This window comes from Dermacentor variabilis, chromosome 1, assembly GCF_050947875.1.
Source record: "Dermacentor variabilis isolate Ectoservices chromosome 1, ASM5094787v1, whole genome shotgun sequence".
NCBI lineage: Eukaryota > Metazoa > Arthropoda > Arachnida > Ixodida > Ixodidae > Dermacentor > Dermacentor variabilis.
In genome coordinates this window covers 234,652,968-234,675,520 of record NC_134568.1, presented here as the reverse complement: position 1 = coordinate 234,675,520, position 22,553 = coordinate 234,652,968, and the positions used below count along the sequence as shown (strand labels likewise).

At 43.7% G+C, this 22,553-nt stretch overlaps 1 protein-coding gene across 6 annotated transcripts in view; it reads right to left on the bottom strand.

The window, feature by feature from the left end:
- Positions 1-22,553, bottom strand: part of LOC142559637 (putative ATP-dependent RNA helicase TDRD12) — a 220,059-nt gene that overhangs the window by 144,371 nt on the left and 53,135 nt on the right. For all 6 annotated transcript variants that reach the window (XM_075671239.1, XM_075671210.1, XM_075671233.1 and 3 more), the window contains exons 10-12: positions 22,484-22,546; positions 8,709-8,851; positions 389-479 (exon numbers count right to left, since the gene is read on the bottom strand). In XM_075671239.1, the coding sequence (XP_075527354.1) occupies positions 389-479; positions 8,709-8,851; positions 22,484-22,546 (297 nt within the window). The remainder of the gene's footprint in view (positions 1-388; positions 480-8,708; positions 8,852-22,483; positions 22,547-22,553) is intronic.

Below are 22,553 nucleotides of genomic sequence, written 5' to 3'. Positions count from 1 at the left end.
GCCTAGAAGTTGTATGAATATAACTTGTGATAAGTGCAAAGGTAAGATTATTTTAGTGCAGTCAGCATTTAGGTAAGACAACTACAATATATCAACCAAGCTCACTAGCAACACGAAGGAATAATATTTAAATTAGGGCCACATTGGTGCTACAATTATCGAGACAAATGTGTTTACATTAAGACTCAAAGCTGAACAAGTTTGTTATTCTCAGTGGTGAGGAAAGAAAAACAGACAAACAAGGTCAAATAAGATGAGCAAGGAAGGCATCAAATTGGTACTGACACAATGCCCCCCTTCTGTCACTTCTTATTTTTTCTATTATAGTGATACGACCTTTACTTCAGCATTTTCTCTTTTGACTTCCAATTCAAATGTGTCAACTTACATAATCGGTGTTGAAGTATATAGCACCCTTGAACCGTCCAGAGGGATCCATATCTGATGGCAGTTCAGGAAAGCTTTTGAAATCAGGGCTCCTGTTGCGTAGGCAAAGGGAAAAAGAAGAATGAAAGAGCACAAATAAACAACTGAAAAAGCCTATTGAATCTTTGAAAGCAAACTACAATTTCCTCTAAAAATTTATTGAACTTGCTTAAGTAATTGACATCAATGCTTCAAAATCCCCAAATCCTGATTACAAACACTGCTTTAAGAGGTAAAGCTGCTAAGACAAAAAAGTATGGCTGCAATTGGGGCTTTAAGGAGATCGAGAAGTAGGTGAGCTGGTACACTTGTAGTGCTTGTCATGTCGTTCTCTAGTTTGTATGTATGTCTGGCTCCACTATTTTCAACAACCATGTGTTTCAAAATTCATACCTGTGATTGTACAAGATAAACAAATGACCTTAGGTACTAGTGCTCTAGTTATAAATACCATCTGCATACTTCCGTATGTCCAAATTTAACTGAGTGTCATCGCAACACACACCTCTCGAGCTTTACAAGAATCCCCATTCTTTGCCCTACATTAGCATAGGCCTTAACACACAGCTCATTAAAAAAAAAAAAAACCCAATGCTATCCAGAATAAAATGTGCATATTTATTCAAGGACATGGTGGCAATACTGATAAAGCCTTTCCAGGGTGTCTACCAAGTTGACATTTCCAAATTCCCTGAGTTTTCCAGGTTTTCCCTGAGCCCCTTTGCAAGATTCCCTGAATGAGCCAGAACTTTGTTTTATGTCAAGACAGGCTGACACCATGTTGCCCAATGCTGTCCCTCTCTAGTAAGCATGTTGAAACAAAAAAATGACTTAGTCCAGTTTAAATAGTAAGGAGTAATATCTATTTTATTTAAAAAGAAGACAGAAGGAACCTGTTAGTAAAATGCACAGCGAAAAAAAAATGGTAAAACGCATCCCAAATTGAGTCGAACATTTTAAATACAAATAAAAAGGGGATGCATACATAAGTAAATATTTTTGAATGTGAGCTATTTCTAGCAACTGATAGCAAGCTCATCGGTATGAGGCCTGAACTTTGCCGCAACTAAGATTCTCTCTCAGCAGCTGATAAATCAACCTCAATTGTCCTGACATACTCTCAGCCCGTACACAACATCTCAGTGCTTGGTTTCACTGCTTTAAAGAATTTATTATGGTTTGGATGAGAGACATCTGCATCTCGGTGTCAGCCAACACTTCGTTTATTGAGCTCAAGCTCCTTCAAAGAGGCGGCGGCACGCTTCCTTTCTCGTTAATTCCTCAGTGCATCGGTCCTTTTTGTTCTCATCCTTCTTCTGCCACGCTTTCACCTCATGGATCATTTGATGCATCCTCTTGGTCAGTTGTACAGTCAACGTCCGATTATTTGGACTCCCTAGGTGCCGCGAAAACATCCGAAAAATCGGGCAGTCGGAAAAAAATGAATGCATGTCTTCAACTGCCCTTCAGGGCTAAAATTGCCACAAGCACGTCCGAAAAAGCTCTTAAGGCCTGCCAGTACACTTATTAGGCATATCGGTGCTCGTACTGTGACAGGAGACGGGGGTGCGCGCGTGTAAATTAAGGAATACATACCATGTCCCGTGACAATTGCCCCTTCCTACGCTTATGCTTCACCGCCTAACACTGCTGTACGGAGGTGAAGCTGACTTTCGGAGACTGGCATTACGCAACGCGCTGTGCTCTGTGAGCTTATAAACCAATCGCGAGGATTACAAAGGCGGAGTCGGTGCCATTGCTGACAGCGGCGAATTATTTCAATGAAAAACACGGCACCGTACGGCAATAAGCTTAATAGCGAACGTAGAAGCAGCTAGGCCTAACGATGCCGCGGTGGTGGCTACGGCTGCCAGCGGATTTGCGTGCAGGAGTGCCGGTTCGAGGTGGCGAGATAATGAAAATGGCGGCGGTGGTGGCTTGGATTAATGCCATTTCAGACCTACAGTCAGGGCAATATACATTGACATGGTGCCGATGACACGGCGTCAATGACGATTCGTTGCTCTGTTACTGGAGCCAGCATTAACACTACTTGTGTCCTTTCAATAAAGTTACAGCTAATTTTCCCTGATAGAAGCACAATTTCCCTGAGTTTTCCCTGAGTATTTCCAGACTTCAAATTCCCTGAGAATTCCCGGTTTTCCCGGTTGGTAGACACACTGCTTTCCATATTACATATTGTCACGTAGTAGTGACGGTAAAGAACTCGGGAGCAATACTGTGAATGACGAAACCAACTTTTATTGGGCAAACCTGTGCCCACAAAAACAGACTATACTCAAAGCACGATGGCGGTGAACACAGTTGGCAATCGTCGAAAATCTTATCAGTGGGTCAAGCGTGTCGGCTTTTATACATAAGTCATCCAATGTTACAGAGTAATCGCTGGTGCCCGCATCTTTTCCAGAAAGCTCTACATAATTCGCGTCGCGCATACATGCAATCAGATTACGCAAGGTTCGGCGACCACAGACAGCGGATAGAACCATCGATAACATTTGAGAAACTTTCGATACATGCAGGCATGTCCTGCGCTGAGCGATAGCATTTGTTAGACGGTGAAATGCGGTCACCCAATAAACCAGTAAACATGTCAATACCTCACTCTTAAAAAGCGTTGTCCTGATGCTACAAACAAACACGAAAGCGAAAACAAAACCATGCATAATAAAGAAAAAACAATAACAAAATAACAAAGAGACTAAGCCTGTAAGTTCTTCAGCGCGCATAGAAAGGCTTAAGGTGCACCACATGGTTGACTTCAGGTCGTGCGTGGCACTGCTGTAATTGCGAAATGCCGTCTGACACGACCTCATAGTGCAGTGCGCCAACGCGTCGGATTATCTTGTAGGATCCGAAATAACGGCATAACAGTTTCTCGCTAAGTCCTCGTCGGCGTAACACAGTCCAGACACAAACACGGTCGTCAGGGTCTTATTTCATGTATCGTCGTTGAAGATTGTAGTGTCAGCTGTTGGTCCTCTTCAGCGCGCTGGAGATAGGCGGCGACCTTGAGATTCTCTTCGTAGGTGACGTGCAGCAGCATGGCGTCGAGAGTTGTCGCCGGGCTCCTGCTGTAAACCAGCTTGAACGGCGTGATCTGCATTGCAACTAGCACTGCAGTGTTGTAAGCAAAGGTTACATATGGCAGGACGGCATCCCACATCTTGTGTTCCGACATCGAAACACATTGACAATATGTTGGCGAGCGTCTTGTTTACCCTCTCCATAGGAACATTCGTCTGCGGGTGGAAGGCAGTCATCCTCCTGTGGCTTGTCTGGCTGTATTGCAGCATGGCTTGCATGAGCACTGCTTTAAAAGCAGTTCCTCAGTCAGTGATGAGCACTTCCGAGGCACCATGTCGTAGCAGGATGTTCTCGACGAAAAATTTGCCTAATTCAGCTGCACTACCTTTGCGCAGGGCTTTCGTTTCAGCGTAGCAGGTAAGTTAGTTGGTGGCCACAACGATCCACTTGTTTCCAAATGTCGATGTCGGAAAGGGTCCCAACAAATTCATCTTGATCTGCTGAAACGATCGGCAAGGAGGCTCGATCAGCTGTAGTAAACCCACTGGCCTTGTCGGTTCCGTCTTGCGTTGCTGGCAGCCACGACATTTTCCGACGTAGCAGGCGACATCAATGGACAGGCGCAGCCAATAGTAGTTGTCTTGTATTCTTTCAGGCATACGGGAAAACCCAAGATCCCCGGCTGTCTGATCATCGTGCAGGGCATGTAAGACTTCTGGCCGAAGTGCTGCTGGCACAACGAGAAAGTAGTTTGCGCAGACTGGGGACAAGTTCTTTTTTATGAGGACGTCATTCCGTAAGCACAGCGACGACAGTTCATGCTGAAATGCCCTAGGGACAATGTCTATCTTACCTTCCAAGTACTCCGCAAGGCTTCATAACTCCGCATCTACTCAATGCTGTTAGGCAAAGTCGTCTGCAGTAACTGTTCCCAGGAAGGCGTCGTCGTCCAGTTCACCTTGCGGTGGCAGGTCAATAGGCGCGCGCGACAGGCAGACGGGGTCAGAGTGCTTCCTCCCAGACTTTTAAACCACGGTGATGTAGAATTTTTAGAGTCTGAGACTCCATAGTGCTAGGTGACCTGAAGCATCCTCTACGTTTTGCAGCCAACACAAGGTGTGGTGATCGCTTACCACATTGAAGTGCCTGCCGTATAAATAAGGCTGAAATTTCTCCGTAGCCCAAATGATTGCAAGGCACTCTTTTTGCACTGTAGAATAATTCACTTCTACTTTTGATAGTGACCGGCTAGCGTAAGTTATTATGCCTTCAACTCCGTCCTTCCTTTGAACTAGCACGGCACCAAGGCCAATGCTACTTGCTTCGGTGCGTATTTCTGTCTGGGCATCTTCGCCGAAGTGTGAAAGCACCGGCGGTAACTGCAGCCATCGTTTCAGCTTCTCAAATGTGTCTTCTTGCCCCACTTCCCATTTAAAGTCGATGCTGGCTTTCATGAGACGAGTTAATGGTTCAGCAATGCTTGAGAAGTCTCTTACAAAGCACCTGCAATAAGCACACAGGCCAAGGAATCTTCACACTGCCTTTTTGTCAATGGGCCGCGGGAACTTAGCAATGGTGGCTGTCTTCTGCGGGTCGGGATGGACTCCAGACTTGCTGATGACGTGGCCTAGGAACAGAAGTTCTTCGCAGGCAAATGGCACTTTTCTGGCTTCAGGGTGAGTCCAGATGACATGATCTCCTTTAGTACTGTCTGAAACCGCCTCAAGTGATCTTCAAAATTCGTGGCACAGACTACAACGGCATCAAAGTAGACGAGACAAGTCTGCCACTTCGGCCCTGCCAAGACTGCGCAGAGCAAAGTCTGAATGGCCTCAACTTGAACTTGAAGAAGCCGTTTGGCGTGATAAAGGCGGTCTTCTCTCGACCCCTTTCGTCGAATTCAATTTGCCGGTAACAAATCTTGAGATCCATAGACAAAAATTACTCAGCATTGCAGAGTCAGTTTAATGCATCATCTATGCGTGGGAGGGGGTATACGTCCCTTGTTCAAGTGTCGATAATTGATGCAGAAGCACAGAGTTCCATCCTTCTTCTTCACTAAGACCACAAGAAACACCCACAAGCTTTTCGGCGGCTGGATGATGTCGTCGCGCAGCATTTCATTGACTTGTTGCCTTATAGCTTCTCGTGTTGACACTTAGTAAGAGCTCTGGAAGAGTGGTCGAGCGAATTCTTTGGTTATTACACAATACTTTGCAACTGGTGTTTGCTGAATCCTTAATTACGTTGAAAATCACTCTTTGTATCGTCACAGAAGACTTTCGAGCTGTTGTTGCTTACTCATGGTGAGGCTTGGATTTATGTTGGAGATTTATTCAGAAGCTATGGTCATTGAGGTAGATGTGGCAGAATCCGAGAGGAAAAACACATTGCTTGTTTCCCCAATTTCCTCGAGGTATACGATCGTCGTGCCCTTGTTCATGTGCTAGAACTCTTGGCTGAAATTTGTCAGCATGACTTTCGTTTTACCTCCATGCAGTTGAGCAATCCCTCTTGCGTCAGAAATTTCACGGTCTAGCAGTAGATGCTGGTCACCCACGATGACATTTTCTACATCTGCAGGTGCTTCTGTGCCGACGGAAATGAAAATGCTGGAGTGAGGCCGGATGATGACTTGATTTTCGAGCACACTCAAGGTATGGCGACTATGAGAGCTCACCGGCAGTATCGCTTGTTCTTCGGATAGCATTACTGACTTCAGGTCGATGATTGCACCATGATGGTTTAGGAAGTCATGCCGAGAATGATGTCTCGTGAACACTTTTGGAGGATAACGAAGGTGGCAGGGTAGGTCCGGTCACGAACAGCAATTCTAGTTGTACAGATTCCAGTCGGCGTTATGAGGTGTCCTCGAGTGGTCTGAATTTGACGGCCTTCCCATGTAGTCTTAACTTTCTTCAACTAGGCAGCGATGGGTCCACTCATGATGGAGTAGTTGGCTCCTGTGTCCACTAAAGCCATGCCTACGTGGCTGTCGAGAAGCACGTCGAGGTCGGTGGTTATTTGTCGTGCGTTGCAGTTTGGTCTTGGCGTCGGATCACAGCTGCGTTGTGTTGACCTGTGACTGGAACGTCATGTTGTCAGCTCTTTTCTCGATGTATCCTTTGCTTCCAGGTTTTGTTGGGATGGCGGGGTCTCGTGGATATGTTGTCGAGATAGTCTTGTTGGTGTGGAGGATCTTCAGTTCAATGAACAGAAACCGCACTTTTATTGGTTGCTGGTTATAGTTTTCGGGATATGGAATATAGGCCTATGCACCGGCCTCGGGCTGGGCCAGTGTATGGTCGGCACTGCGGCGACAAGTCGTAGCCTGGTGATGGCAAACAGGGCGGTTGTTGAGGGCTCCACTCAGTGGCTGCGACGTAGTCGGCGATCTTACGTGGTCATTCACCTTGCATGAATGCAGTGTGTCGACGGTAAATCGTCAGTACATGTGGCCCGCTTCTCCGCAGTTATAGCAGAGTGGGCGGTGGTCGGGGGCGCGCTAAACATGAGTCTTCTTTGGAATGCTGCGTGCGGCGGTTGGTTGACATGCTGGCTGTGGCGGTGGTGGACAACGGAACTGTGGTGTTACAAGGCGGCCCTGGTGCAGAGGGGGAACGTGACGGCGGGCTACGTCAGCATAGGTCATCACTTCAGACGGGGTTTCTGGTGATTCCAGCTTCACTTCAGGAACTCCCAGTGACCGCTGGATTTCTTCTTGCATGACGTCAGTGATCGAGGCAACCTGAGGCTGCAACGTTGGAAAGATCCTCTGTAGCTCCTCGCGCACAATTGCTCAGACAGTCTCGCACATGTCGTTGGTGCCAAGTGCTTGGACCTCGTACTTCGGCATGACCACTTGGCGATCATATTGTCCTGTGCACCTTTCCAGCGTCTTCACAATGGCCGTGGCTTCAGATGAAAATTCCACGACAGCCATCGGGGGTTGCGAATTAGCCCAGCCAATAGGTTTTGTTTGACAGCCCTCATCAAGAAACAAACTTTCTTTTCTTCTGGCATGTCAGGGTCTACAAGACAAAACAGGTGGGTCATCTCTTCGATGAAGATGGCAACTTTTTCGTTAGGTAGCTACATTCGAAGTTCTAGGACTTCAGCCTTTTCTCTTCGTACGACGCCGGTGAAGGCCTGCAGAAAGCCGCAGCGGAACAGTTCCCATGATGTTAAGTTTGACTCTAGATTCTGAAACCATGTCCAAGCGGAGTCATCTAACGAGAAATAAACATGGTGCAGCTTCTTCTAGCAGTTTCAATTGTTGAATGTCGCTAGTCTTTCGTAGGGTCGCAAGCCAAGTTTCTGAGTCTTCAGTCGATGATCTACGGAAGGTCAGTGGCTCAAGCTGTTGCAGCACGATGGCGGAAGCTGGGGCTGCCATTGGGGTTGTCAAGGTGTCGACGATCTACTTGTCATCTCGGAAAGAAGTCCATGCTCCAGAGGCAGGTCTTGTAGCCTGTGGCTTACTCAATGGTCCGGGGCCAAGCTGGTGCAGTCTTCGGGTTGCAAGCCTGGATTGCAGCTTTACGGGGACGTCCGGTACATGAACGCACAAGCACCTCCACCACGTCACGTAGTAGTGACGATAAAGAACACAGTAGCAGTACTTTGCATGACCAAACTAACTTTTATTGGGTGAACCTGTGCCCACAAAAACAGGCTATACTCAAAGCATAACGATAGCGGCAAACAAAGTTGGTGATCGTTGAAAATCTGATCAGTGGGTCAAGCGCATTGGCTTTTATACATGAGTCATTGAATGTCTGCGAGTAACCGTTGGTGCCCACGTCTTCCTGAAAGTTCTACACAATTCGCATTGCGCATACATGCAATCAGATCACACAGGGTTCCGTGACCACAGACAGCAGACAAAACGATCGACAACATTAGAGAAACTTGCGATACATGCAGGCACATCCTGAACTCAGCAATAACATTTGTTAGGCGGCGAAATGTGGTCCCCCAATTAAGAAGTACACGTGTCAATATACTGTGATATAGGCTTAAAAATCTCAGACCTTTTTGTTATGGCAATGAGCAGCAAAAAATATAGAAGCACTGTTTGCAAAAAAATCATCACTAATAACACAAAATTGTAAAGATGAAGTGCAGCTTCTATATGCAGGGTTATTGCTTCTACTAGTGTATGAATTTATAAAACCAAAATACTGGAGTCATATAGCCAGGGGAGACAAATACTATGCACGAAGCCAACTTGCCGAAAGTCTTCTGATGAGTGACACCCGTCCATGGTTGTAGAACAATCGTCAAGCCCCTTGACAGGTTCACATGGCACCTCAAAATTACTGGTGGCAATTAACTTCAAAAAAGTTTCCCTGCTTGACATTGTTGCAGAAGGTATCTGTAAGGTGCATAATGCATCATAAGTTTTCAGAGCTAAAAGAAAAAAAAAAAAAGGCACGCAAAGGCCATAACCGATACCAAGACAAAAGTGAAAGACCTCCCACTTATGACAGCAAGGTTGCAATCGGCTTGCAACTCAAATTCGGAACAAATAAAAATATAATCAGCTGGAAACTTGAATCGGTAATGCAATTCCACATTATGCATATAACACTGTTTCAGAGTGAAGTCTGATGTTTTTAAACTTTTGACTTCCCTCAACCTTCCCTCAACACCACCCACCCCCCAACAAAAAGCAATCTACCAAGACGTAATCATAAAATGGTCTTGATTCTACATCACTTATGAAAAAACACAATTGTATCTTCTAATATAAATTTTACGAATGTGTATCAACCACTCTTAGAAATACAGCATCGTATATTTCTGCTGCCAGACTTTCAACATGTGAAAGTTAAGCTACAGAAAACTACCAACATGCTCACAGTTACACTGAACAAAAGTGATAAAACCAGGACTGTTTTCCGACTGTTACCAAAGGTTCCATCGTTGTCAGAAAATGTCGCTTTAAAGAGTTAAGATCAACTTGAGAGTTCTCATTTATCCTAGACCATTTTACCAAGGCTTTCTCCACCAATTACACGATGATTAAAAGCCTGTTTTAACAGGTGACATGCAGATGTGTTTACACTTCAGAAAAAGTTTGATCTGTACTTGCTGCAAAGTAGCCCCAAATGCACATTCTATTGAAAACTTACATGAGTAAGTATTAAAAATTATAGGGTTTTATGTGCCAAAACCATGATCTGATTATGAGACACGCTGTAGTGGGGGACTTTGGAAATTTGGACCCCCTCGAGTTCTTTAATGTGCACCTAAATCTAACTACAGAGGTGTTTACGCATTTCGCCCCCATCAAAATGTGGCCACCATGGCTGGGATTTGATTGCACGACCTCGTACTAGAAGCCCAACACCATAGCCACTAAACCAACTGCAGTGGGTATGAGTGAGTACTCAGCATCCATCATAAGAATTATGATGGCCAATAGGCCAATTACATATGCTTATGGGAGCTGACAAAGGGGCACAGTAAGGGCACAGTAACAAGGGCACAGTAACTGCGGGAAATCCTACATTGGACAGACTGGGCATTGTGTCAACGACCGACTTAGCGAACATGCAAAAGGTATAAAGAATAATGAAGGTGAGCGACTTGTGGATCACTGCAGGGCTTGCACCGAATGTTTTCCACGGTTCCGCGATGCGAGGATTTTGGGTAGAGGCAGGCATCAGACATCGCGTGAAACATTGGAAGCCTTCTACATTAAGAAAGCGGGTCCGAATTAGGTTAGTGATACGTCGGTTTTTCTATACGATGCTGAGCTGAAGTTTCTATCGCACCTACTCTGAAAAACCTTGTACTCTATGTTGCCTTGTACGCATGCGCGGTGTTTTGGAGGGCTATATATGTCGACTGCTTTCACCCTCATTAAACAATTGAAGTAGCGCCCGTGGTGCCGTCATCTTTCTTCTTGTGTGTGTTGTTTCTTGGTGCAAAATCTTTTCAGTATGCAAGATCACCAACTAGCCCAGCAGTTAACTCTTCTAAAAGGCACAGTAACACAGCCAAAATTTCACAGAACCAAAATATGAAAGGTGAACTTAATGAAATCAATACCCAAGGTTTTCCAGACATCAGCATCTTAGCAGCCATTTGTAGCTCTGGAAATTGATGAACGGAAGTTCAAACACTTCTAGCCACAAAAAGCTAGTGAACCTTTTTTCCATAGACCTCTTAAATCCACCACACTATAAACTCTTGCATTCATAAATAACTGCACTGTGTTCACTGATCATGCTTCCGGTGCGCCGTTGTAGGAATGCCATTATGATCGAGTCTTTCTCATATACTGCCTTTTATTATGTTATCAAATTTGTTATAGCGTCATGTCACTAAACAAGTGCCATATTTTATTCATATAAATATCAAAACTTATCTGTTGTCAAAAGCCCCTGATGGACATTAATGAAAATAAATGGGTGCGTGACTGTGTAAGTCTGCTAAACATGGAACCTACTATAACTGAAAATTATAATTTTCCCATTCTGTGGAGAAAGTTTGCTGAAACATGAAGACTATAAATATCTACTTTAGGACACATTTACCTAAAGCTCATTCCTACATATCATAGGCAACATTCTACTTTAGGGCACTTTGTCTTGTGCTTTTTGGACACCCCACACGACCTGTATGGCATATATTACTTCAGGTGTATTTGAAAAGGCAACTGATCTAAATGACATCAAACCACATGCCCTTTAAGCATACTGTACTGAACTTCCAGATTAGTAATGAAGAGTCAACAGGCATAGCAGGCTATTCACAGAATGTAATTCAAGGATCAAGGCGGCTTCACAAGCCTCATCCCCAGCTTGCACACAATGGCAGCCATCTGACAAGATGGACTTTCAATTGCCGCCATAGCAGAAGCATGGCAGACGTACCAGAGCTACTTTTCCCCACCAACTTAGCTTACCCTCTCCCATTTTCAAGTGACATGCACACATCACAGGGACACGCCCTGTTTGGCCTTCCATTGATCATCCCCTCACCCCCGAGCTATGAACCACTGAGCTTACCATGGCAGATGTTCCACAGGCCAGCTACAAGTTGGGTGTGGAGGCCTTAGCTCACACTAGATCAATAAGGATGGCTACTCTTTTTTGTACCAGTGTTCATATGGAGGTTACAGTGGAAAAGGTCCTCTCCCTTCCAGTAGGCCTTGACGCTGACAGCTGACTGAGGGGGGAAAACGTCTGCTTGCTTAGTAGCAGTTCTTACAGAGAAACCAACCATGTACCCATTGCTTCCAAGCTGCAGTGAAATGCACCTGTCGGCACAAGGGCAAGACAGCATAAGAGTATATAGTGGGCAAAGAGGACCTGTCATCACTTATATGTGTGCCCTTGCACCATTGTTTCCTTTCATTTAGTAAGGTGGTAAGGAACAAAGTCAAGCAATAAGTCAATCTACAAATTGCTGGAGAAAATTTCCTATGAGTTTGATTTTGTAGCAATGTTTTCCACTTGATTCTATGCCACCCTTATCCACCATTCGCCGCCAGCGGATCCCATTGGTAACGCAGGCAGAGCGTCACTTTGGCCACTGATGAAGTGCAAAAAAGAATAGCATCAGAAAAGGCATTGCTATATCGCAGCCTAGGTGTTTCCATAAGGCCAGGCTAACATAAGGGGGTATATTGAGCAAAAAGGACTTGTCAATGCTTCAACGTCCGCCTCTGCACTGAAGCTGCATATCTCTGTTCACTAGTGCATAGGTAGAGAATAGAGTCCAGCTGCCTATTCTGACAAAGCTGACCACAGCCACATGGTTGACCTGCAATTTGTCATACATCTCTATCTCTGCCGTCTCTAGCAATGAAAGGTTTATGGTCCTAGATATGAATTAGACTGCTGACTGATCTCCCTCGGAAGTCAGTCAGCTTGTATACTATAGGGGACATTTGATTTCCATTCAATACAGGCCCAACCACTTGGCCGAAAAAGAGGCAAAGATGTCTTCTGTAAAGTCGCTCAAGATGTTGCGCCTGAGGACTAACAGCATTCGTCTATGAGCACAGTCTCGTAGTGTAGTAGGAAAGGCTGCTTAACGTGGCACAAGCCCGGCTGCTTCAGAATGCATTTCATGGGATTTGGCAGAGCTCTCTCCTGATGTTGAAAGCAGGCATGTATCTTGTCGAATGTCTCACTGAGAACTGGAACAACATACATATCCCAAGACAGGCTAGCTGGGAGCCCGCAAACAAGATCTTGGAGTTATGGTGTGATCCACTCTGCTGGAAAGGCCAGTGGACGATGCCTAGTCGTGTTGCAATGTTTAATTCCAAAGGCAGCACATACACACATGAACACCTTTAATCCACTATATCAGCAAGGCAAAACGGATGAAGACCTCAGTGAACTAGTCCCAGATTGTGCATTCCATTAAATGCTGAAGGAGGAAAAGTGATGCCTGAAGTGATCTGTGATGGCAAGTTGTGCAATTTCTGGCTCCTGGTGAAATGACGTCAGACTGACTCCCAAATGGGCTGCACGAGTCCTGGGGAGGAGGGGTCACCTGAGGGTTTCATGCTTTGGCACACAAAGAACAAGCCGGTGAAAAGCTTCTCTTCATGCCTGGTCAGGTAGCAGAGCGGCACAGCTTTTGGAAAGTCTTAAGGCACTGCAAGTTCTGGAAATAGGTCGTGGGGGATAACTTTCTACGAGATTTGTAAGGAGCACCGTCAGATAAGATATAGTGGGGACTTCCCTGCACCTTATTGGAGAGCCAATGAGCCCTGCCATAGTGCATTTTGTGTGCTGACGAGTGAAGGCGCGTCGCACTCTTTCTCGTGTGTTATGCGAGTCTCGCACTAGCCTATCTTCTAAGCATATGGATTGAACTATCAGTTTGAAGAATACTGTTACAAAGAGACAGAGAGAGAGAAAGAAAAAACAACAGGCCTTTAGCCTATATTTGGTTTACTAGTGCCTACCACTCATTTCTGCTGTCTAAGTTCGTTTTTATGCAGAGGAACTTTACATTTATGCATCGTCATCTATTACACAATAATTTCGAACCAACAAAAACATAACCTCATGTCCTCAAATTAGCAAGTGATACTTCACAATGACACAAAGACTCAGAATCACAAGAACAGATGCACACACTATTATGTTTAATGACAAATGTCAGAGTTAGCACAACATAGATGCTGCCCAACAAATAAATAACTTTAGCAACAACTGTAAAATGACCTGGCAATAATACAATTGACACTAATACAATACCACAGCTGTGGCTTAGCGGCAGAGCATCCGCCTTGTATGCGAGACGTACCGAGTACAAATCCCGGTGCCGCCGGAAACCCATCAGTTCTTTTTCTTTCTAATGGGTAGAGATGTCCCCTGGCCTGGTTCTCTGCTTCTTCTGGGGTTCACATGTTGAAAGGTGGCCCAATAGAGATTTCATGCAAGCCTATTCATTTCTCATTGGAATGTCCGACACACCAATCTGTGACTCGTGCAACTGTGAAGAGATGACCGAGCCCGTGCTTTTGTATCTCTATGACAATGAACGCGACATTCTTCGGAGGGTGTTAAACTGATTAGGTAACAGACCATTTTCAGCGACTATGATTCTCGGAGCATGGCCCCACGTGTCGCAGGCTTACAAAGCAACTGGCCTCAGTGACCGATAATAGGCGTGAAGTTATGGACATCCCACATATTCCCATCAATATTCTTCCCTCCCTCTCCTTTTTCTTCCCTTAACCCCTTTCACCTGTATAGGGTAGCAAACCGGACGTGTGCCTAGTTGACCTCCCTACCTTTCCGTCCTCCCGTTTCCCCCTCATGTGAGAGGCATGGTATCAGCATGTCTTGTGTACAACCACAGATGGGCTTGTTGAAGAGCATCCGCCGCAGCTGTGAAAGGCAAGTGCTGCCACCGGGCACCTACCAATCAAATAAGTCCAAGCGCACTCCAGGCCTGGTGCTCGGCCATTATGGGACGTCAACGCATGAAAAGGGCTGTTTGTCTCCAACCCGAAAGCAACCCCAGCTCAACAGGTGCATTTGGGGCACCACATGGTAAATTTTCACCATGGGAGCAGCCCAACCCTCCTTTCCCAAGGTTGTGACCACTGAGGAAACTAGTGCCAGGCCAGGGGATGCTTGTGCCCATTGCGGCGAGATTGGAATGCGCGACCTCACGAAGCCAAGGCACGCACTTTACCACTGGGCCACAACTGCGGTTACAGCAACACATGCTTCCCATCGTTTTTTCTTTACAATAAAATTAAGGAATATTTATTTCAGGTGCAATGTGTACAGTGCTCAGCGATTGGAATACGATACTCGAACAGTATAGGCGGCTGGTGATTCTTCCGCCACCGGTGAGTGTTGGGTTATGGCTGAGGGGGCCCAATTGCGTCACGATACATCAAAATGACTTGTTTTCATGTGATGCAAAAGTGCATCAGCTTAATGTCCCCAGCATCCAACGGTGGCGCAAAAAAGTGCCGGCCACCATGCTGTCCGAGTATCGCATTCCAATCACTGAGCACTGTACATTATTAGAACGCAAAATACTCTCACACATCATAAGGAAGCTTCTTATCAGCTGTGCTGAAAAAGGAAATGCAGAAGTGACGCGTCAAGAAATGTTATAAAATAATTTCTAAACTTCGAAACACTGAAAAAAGTGCTTCACAAATCATGCATAAACCATCTGCCATAGCAATGTTTTTAATGCCTTAAAGGGGCCCGCACCAGGTCTGGCCACTTCGAGCTAGCAAGCGCAGTACATGCAATGCGTGCTAACGATCGTGTCTACTAAGTATTACATCTCTACACAACATTGGAAAGAGCTTACATTTCAAACCAAATGCCGTTTGCCCTCGACACGGGTGTCACGCTCGCAGCCCAATCATACAAGTGCAGCTATGTACATGGCAGTGCTGCGACGCCACCCATCGTGACACATGACTTCAAGAATTATTCAAGGAAACATCAGTTATTTGTTTAACCTTGTTTTAATAGACAAAATAAAGTTTACAGAAATAATAAAACATACAAATTGAATATCTGCATGTTTTTGTTTTACTTCGTACATTAGCAAGAGATATGTACTTCCATTCCATCTGCTTGTTCCCCCATCGTGCAGTCGCGCGCGCAGAGAACGAAACTTGTCAGTTTGTACTGTGTTCCAGCGCCACAATCATGCCCTTTCATCCTCTCATGTCTGCCTCAGTGCTCATGATTGCGGCACTGACTCGTACTACTAATCAGGTGTTCTCATGCAGAGCGCACAAGATTGTCTGCTGCATGAAACGAGACCAACGCAAGAACTCGCGCACGAGACTCACTGGAAATGCACCACTCAGCAAAAAAATAATAATAATAATAATAATAATAAGGCAGTGCCTGTGACATATTCGTCACTTGAACCTCCGGCTCTGGTACGGGAGAACGTAGAGAAGAAATTTCGCTTGCAGAACCTAGACGGGGCAAATGGAGAGAGAGTCTATGTTGGCGGTGACGCTCGCCTCCTGAAATTATGGGTTCAAGGCACTTTTTATTTAGTATTTCTATCTCTGCTATTAACTAATTTGAAAATTACTTGTGGTACAACACTCCTCAAAGGGCACGTAATTTCCAGCCGCATAAAGAATTTTCTATATGGCCTAATGACCGGCCCGTTGAAGGGTTTTCTGGGGCCTGTAGTGCAATTACAATAATTTACTATGACAGTGCAACTGGCATTTATTGAAACTGAACATTCGGCTATTATAATTACTCGCATAATGCTTGCAACCCCTCCCCACTTCCTATTGGCCATCGAAAATTTGAATTTTTAATTCTCGAGTAATCACCGCACCTTCGAAAATTGCAGCAACTGTAACTGCCTGTTCGGGTTGGTGATGATTGAGCCTGGCAGCCGAGCCAAGGTTTCTGCCATTCCGTTTTCCAACCTTTTCCGATAGCATAATACAACACACAGGTGCTTTAAGATTCTCCTTATCCAGCAACGAAAAACGCAAACACATGCACAATTTCACTATGCAACCTGATAATGTAACTTGATGACTGAGAAATAGTGACATTTCGCAAACAGTTCAACAAATAAAGGGCCTTTGCAGTACCTGCTTGTGTAGGACCTGTGCTATTATTAGGTGTTGCTTGGCAGTAATTTTTGTTTGAGCTTGCAGTGGCTGGCCTGAACACTGATTTACCACCACTTCATTTTTTTATCTAGCAGTTAGAACATTCTCTTTGAAAATTCCCCTCTGTGCGTAATTATCGCACCCCCAAATTCAACTTAATTTGGCAAAAAACAAAAGGTGACCATTATGCGACTAAACACGGTAAAAAGCTGGCCTAATTAGACACACTGACCTATTTTTTTAGCTTCTGTGTTCTCTGTTGAGCACACACACACACACACACACACACACACACACACACACACACACACACACACACACACACACACACAAAGAAATAATCCTATAGGCACTGCACTAGGGCCATATTCTCGATGGACTACTTGCAGCAACGCTTTCACTTTTGTGTGACTTCAAAGCCACGACATGTATCTAGAGCGACAAGCCTCCCAACTGTGCTACATGAAAATAATGCCGACAAATGCTTGGCATTTCTTTCCCAATGTCCACCTCCACTAGCCATGTGTGCTCTAGCAGTGGCGTTACCAAAGAAATCAAGGATATGGCCCCTGGTGGTACACACACACACAGACAGAGGGTCACTTCAGGAGGCAAAATGTGTGTACGGCAGAATAGTTTTTCAGGCGAAATAGGTTGTGCACTGTATAATAGTAGAACCTCATCATAGAAAACATGGATAAATCCAATTACTGCTTATATCGAAGAGGTGTCAACTCACCAAGAGAACTGCATGTATTTTAAACTTCATATATTGCACTTATTCGAACATTACATAGATATATTAAACTCCACAGCAACAGGCGGTGTATGTTTCAAAGATTGCTGGCATGCTTTCGTGCATTACACTGGCGGATTGCAATTGCATGGACAGTGCCTGCAAATCTTACATGGGTTAAGGCACTGAGAGCAAAGCTCTGAACATAATGACATAGCTAATCTGTTGTTTGCGCCCGTGCTATTTGCTGTTAGGAACAGTTTGTTTTCCTCACATGGTAGTGCATGGTGCCATTGTGTTGTGCGACGGTGGCTGAAACAAAAACGCTGCGCCAAACAGCAGGACACTTGACAAAGCTTTTCTTGCCACTTTTATAATAAAGTTGCTTTAATAAAAAACAACCGTTAAATTTTTTATTTCGGGCTCCCGATCATTCAGACATTTGGGTGCTGCACGCCAAGCCCGAATTATCAATTGGTAACTGTACTTACATGAAAAAACAAGGTGCACTGAAGCAGCTTTTCACACCGTAATAAATAACATGAATTAACTTTAATGTTCTAAGTAAGTTCTTGTTCAATGATGAGCTTTCAGCCCATAAACCTTTATGCTCATGGTCTCGTTTCAGTTCCAATTTTATATAATGAATTCGGCTACATCGAATTACTTTGCAATCACTGCACTATTAATTATAACAAACTTCAACTGCATAATCGCAATGTTGTCAGGGCCTTTAAAAACCAGGAAAATCTTAAACTTGACACATTTAAATCAAATTGAATATTGTCGAAAAACAACCAAAACAAAGAAAGGACCAAAACTGTAATTCAAGCACACTGAAACTTATTTATTGCAAAAGAAAAAGGATGTAGAAGAGCAGACAAGCATAGTCTAAATACTTCAAAATTTGTAATGCAGTTCATGAGCAGAGGAAAGTATACTACGTTTCATACATAGCAGGCAATGCTGGGGAAGCTAAGAAACTAGTGCGGTCATAGAAGTCTCACTCTGCACGTTTTGCAGTGCAGTTGTTTTTGATCTGAGACACTTTCTACGGTGTAACTACATACCTCCTGTAGTATTACAACTACAACTTGTGGACACAAGTTTACGTCAAAAGAGGCATTTTTTGTGAACCTTTGTGCTTCCAATACGTGGCGCACTACGTTTTTGTTCATGAGCACAAGTGATGCTCTTTGACCGTTGGTGCCAGAAAGATATCACTCCACTCATTTAGCGGTAAATAGGCTCAAATCTCAAATGCATTTCATGTAGTAAATAAGACGTCTTTTGCAGCATAAAAAAATATGAGCAACCAGTGACAATTGGCAACAATTAGTACACATTTAGGGCACAATGAGATTCGTAATACTTTTCTCACATAAAAGCGCTTCCAGAGCGGAGACTACTACTTATGATACAATGATGATAATGAGAAGATTGCCATAGTGAGGGCCAGTGACCAACATCACTTGTACCAGCAGTTTTACGCACACTAGCACAGGACAGTAATAATAATGCAACAAAAAGACAGAAAATAACTACATAGATGCATGTGGAAAGCAGAGATTGTCATATACCAATATTGAAAATGATAGCAAATGTCACATAGAGATGTCCCCTCGTAGATAGAATACTTCTACAACATGCATCACAGCTGTAATGGTAACATAATGGGTATCACACTGCCCAAGTAAACTAAGGAACTTAGCAAAAACTAAGGTGATAAAATTGCAGACAACCAGAACACATGATACTTATGTCCATGCTTCCTTACAGCATATGTCACCTGCAGCAAGGACTCTCTCATATGGGAGACAATTCGGAGTAATGGCCAAGTATTTCTGGCTGAGTTGGTGGGTATGTGAAAGGGTCTGTCTACCATATTTCAAGAACCTCCTATGTTGTAACACAATACAAAGCCTACCCTTTGAAGTGTCCAAACGTGCAGTAGTTTCTTTGAAAGGCAAGTAGAAAATTTCAAAACAATTTTTCTATCTGCCTAGTCTGTTAAAACTGTGTACAGATGCCTGCAACACTAATTACTGGACAGTACGTCAATGCTACACTAGTAAAAGTGAGAGAATATAAGTAAGTGCACAGGGTTTCCACAGGAATGGCTACTTCACGTTAAACACTGAAATTAAGATCCTAATAGCTTCCTTAGCCCCTGATCTGTTGCGCAAGTCATTAGCGTCTTTCTTTGTCACCTATGATGCAATGCATTTCCTAAAGGCCAAGCCGTTTGTGTGACAATCTAGCAGGCACGTTGAAATAATACCTACACTGAGGTTGTGAAGATGCCAGCATACTTTAAAGGGACACTAAAGAGAAAAATGATCTCTTCTGCATCAGTAAATTACCTCTCTAGGACACCAACAACACCACTCTTACTACGATAAGATGCTTGGTAAGCCAGAAAAAGCGCAAGAACGAAAGACGGGTGGCAACGCCTCCTTGAAGTTCCCGCACCTGGTCTCTGTGACGTCATGAATTCTGATGGCGTCTTCTATGGCCTACTTAGTTATATAGTGGTACAGACTGACTGCATTGTGTTCTAAAGGAACCAAATATGAAGCATGGCAAGTTTCGGGAACGTTTACTCAGCCAACGCGGCCCAAAAGCAGAAACATACTTTGGAATCTCCGACGTCATACTGATGTACCGGCGTATGGGGTTTCGGCGCCAAATTCAAATACTGATATTTCGACCTCCATTTCCTCATCTAATAATTTGAAATGACTGCCTGCAGTGTTCTCAAACAATGCTTTATTAGCCTAAACTGATTTGCTGTTTCACTTTAGTGTCCCTTTAACCGCACAATGCATATTTGACACCTTGAGTATGACAGCAACACTTGCACCACTCCCATACCACTAGTCGCACTGATGCGCGCCAACATGTCAAGAGTGCACACTTTAACTATGGATGCACCACTCTGTTTGTCTGCAGGAAGGCAGTGGCACTTTTCTAAACAAGCTAACTGGAAATAAGAAATTACTTTATGACGCAAAGAAAAGTTGGCAGAAGCCCATAAAATAAAATTTTAAGCAACGCAGCAATGTATCTAAGCAATATAACTCTCCCTGCATGGGTTTTAGGTGGTGTGACAGTACAAAGTTTGGTGTACACTGTTTCACTAACAAGAGTTGCCACATGTACTTTTTGCACCAGCTTTCAGGACCAAAATAAAGATTTCCTTGCTTGTGGAACAACGGCATGCTTGTTTTCCTCAATGTGACACATAATTTTATTATTCCCGCCACAATCCAAAGGCATGTTCTAAGTGGTAGACAGTCCTTTTGCAGAAGCCACAATACAGCTGCTACTTGCATGACTGTTAGCTCAAATGCTACAAGTACCAAAAGCAAACATTCAGGATTATCAAATAACAAAATTTTGGATGCACTCGTACAACTTATGTTAGAAATCTTATTCACACACACTTAGTGAAATAAATTAAGGACACAAAATGACACGCATGTACAGTATCTACAGAATACAAAGAAAAACACAACTATGCTAATCAAGCACATGCTTAAGTTCAAAGCCCTATGCAGCCAATCAATGTCCTTACAGGTTATTACCTAGCAATCCTACACCATGCACTGTGCACTGTGCAGTTTTTGTAGCTTCTCCTACAAGAAGAAAAAGAAAAAAAAAAGGAAAAGAAATATCTGCAGACAAAGCAGCTGAAGCACACAAGACAACACCCTTTTCACGAAGCAGAAAACCTGCTAGAAACACACCAGGCAACTCTGGTTACCTCCACTAACCAACGTTACATTATTGAAAATTCCCTTAAGCAATATGAAACAACATCATCAAAGGCAAAAGATGCGGTTCCAGAGAAATACAAAGAATGACAACGTATGTCCAATAGCTTCTACAATAATTGTCTTTGAAAAGCATTGACCGTATCAAAGAAGCATCAAAAACCATTGATCACTCATGAATGCTTTCTTGTTGAGTGGTAAAGAGTTAAAGGCACTAACTCCTTGCAATGCTGGCAATTAAAAACGTCATAGACAATGGCCCCTAAATATTCAACATACTGCCATAGATATGCCACTGTAAGAACTAGTGGCACTGCATTGGCATAAGAATGGTCATTGTTTGAAGTGCACCAACATTCAATAAACATCAGCCTGCCAAAGGAGCAGCATTATACTCTTGATTAAACTTTTGCGAGAAATTGCAAAATGAACAAAGGGCAAGACCTGAGATAATCAATTTGTATTCTTCTTTCTAATATATCTGTATGCAGCAGAACACCATTGTTTGAAAATAGCCCCACTGTTTGTGCAGCCAGTACCAACGCTTTTGCATCATTCCGACGTCATGGCAAACTCATACACAAAAACATGCACAAATCAGGCAAATTCACCAAGATGTCACTGTTACAAGTAAAAAGGAGAATCTTGCTCCACCTATTTATCATCTCTTCAAATATGCATTTCAAACTACAGTCAGCCACAATGTTTATTTTGCCACAAGTGCCTAGCTAACTAATATTTCCATATTTATGTGCTTCAGGTACCTGTAATGAAAGATGCACTAATCATGCTGAATAACTTCGACACACCTTTTTGATAGTATTTTTGTAAATTTTGAAGAAAATATGCTGTATAAACGCCACCTTCAGGGTCATTTAATTAAATTTTGTAAGCCTTCCCGACACTATTTACACAATTGACACAGTGTGTGGCAAGTGCCACATAGTAAATCTACTACTAACATATTTATTAAACAGCAGCACGGATGCATCATTTCCTGTCTGCACAGATGCCATACGGTCAGTCTGCAACAAAGTAAGATGCCAGTAGACATCTTTTGCAGTTTTGTATAATGCCATTCATACTAATGCAGCAGTTTGCAGGGCTGCAGCTGAACTACATAAGCCAGTGACTGAACTGCAGATTCTATATCACATGCACCAATTATAAAAATGGGTGCAGAGACATGTTTTCACCAATTTAAATGTTTCCATACATTGCATATGTTGGCACACATAATAAATATGTCAGATTACAAGCTCATTTTATAGAGAAATGTCCAAATTGTCCCCATTTGTACTGCTAGGTCCCAGGTAAAATTTATAGAGGGAATATACTTCTATAAAGCCGTAACTACCAGCACTAAGTTCCATATAAATGCCAACTCACCTGGTTACTGCTGCTACCAGGACATGATACCGAACTTCCAGCAAACACATCTTTCTTTAGTGCCTGAAAG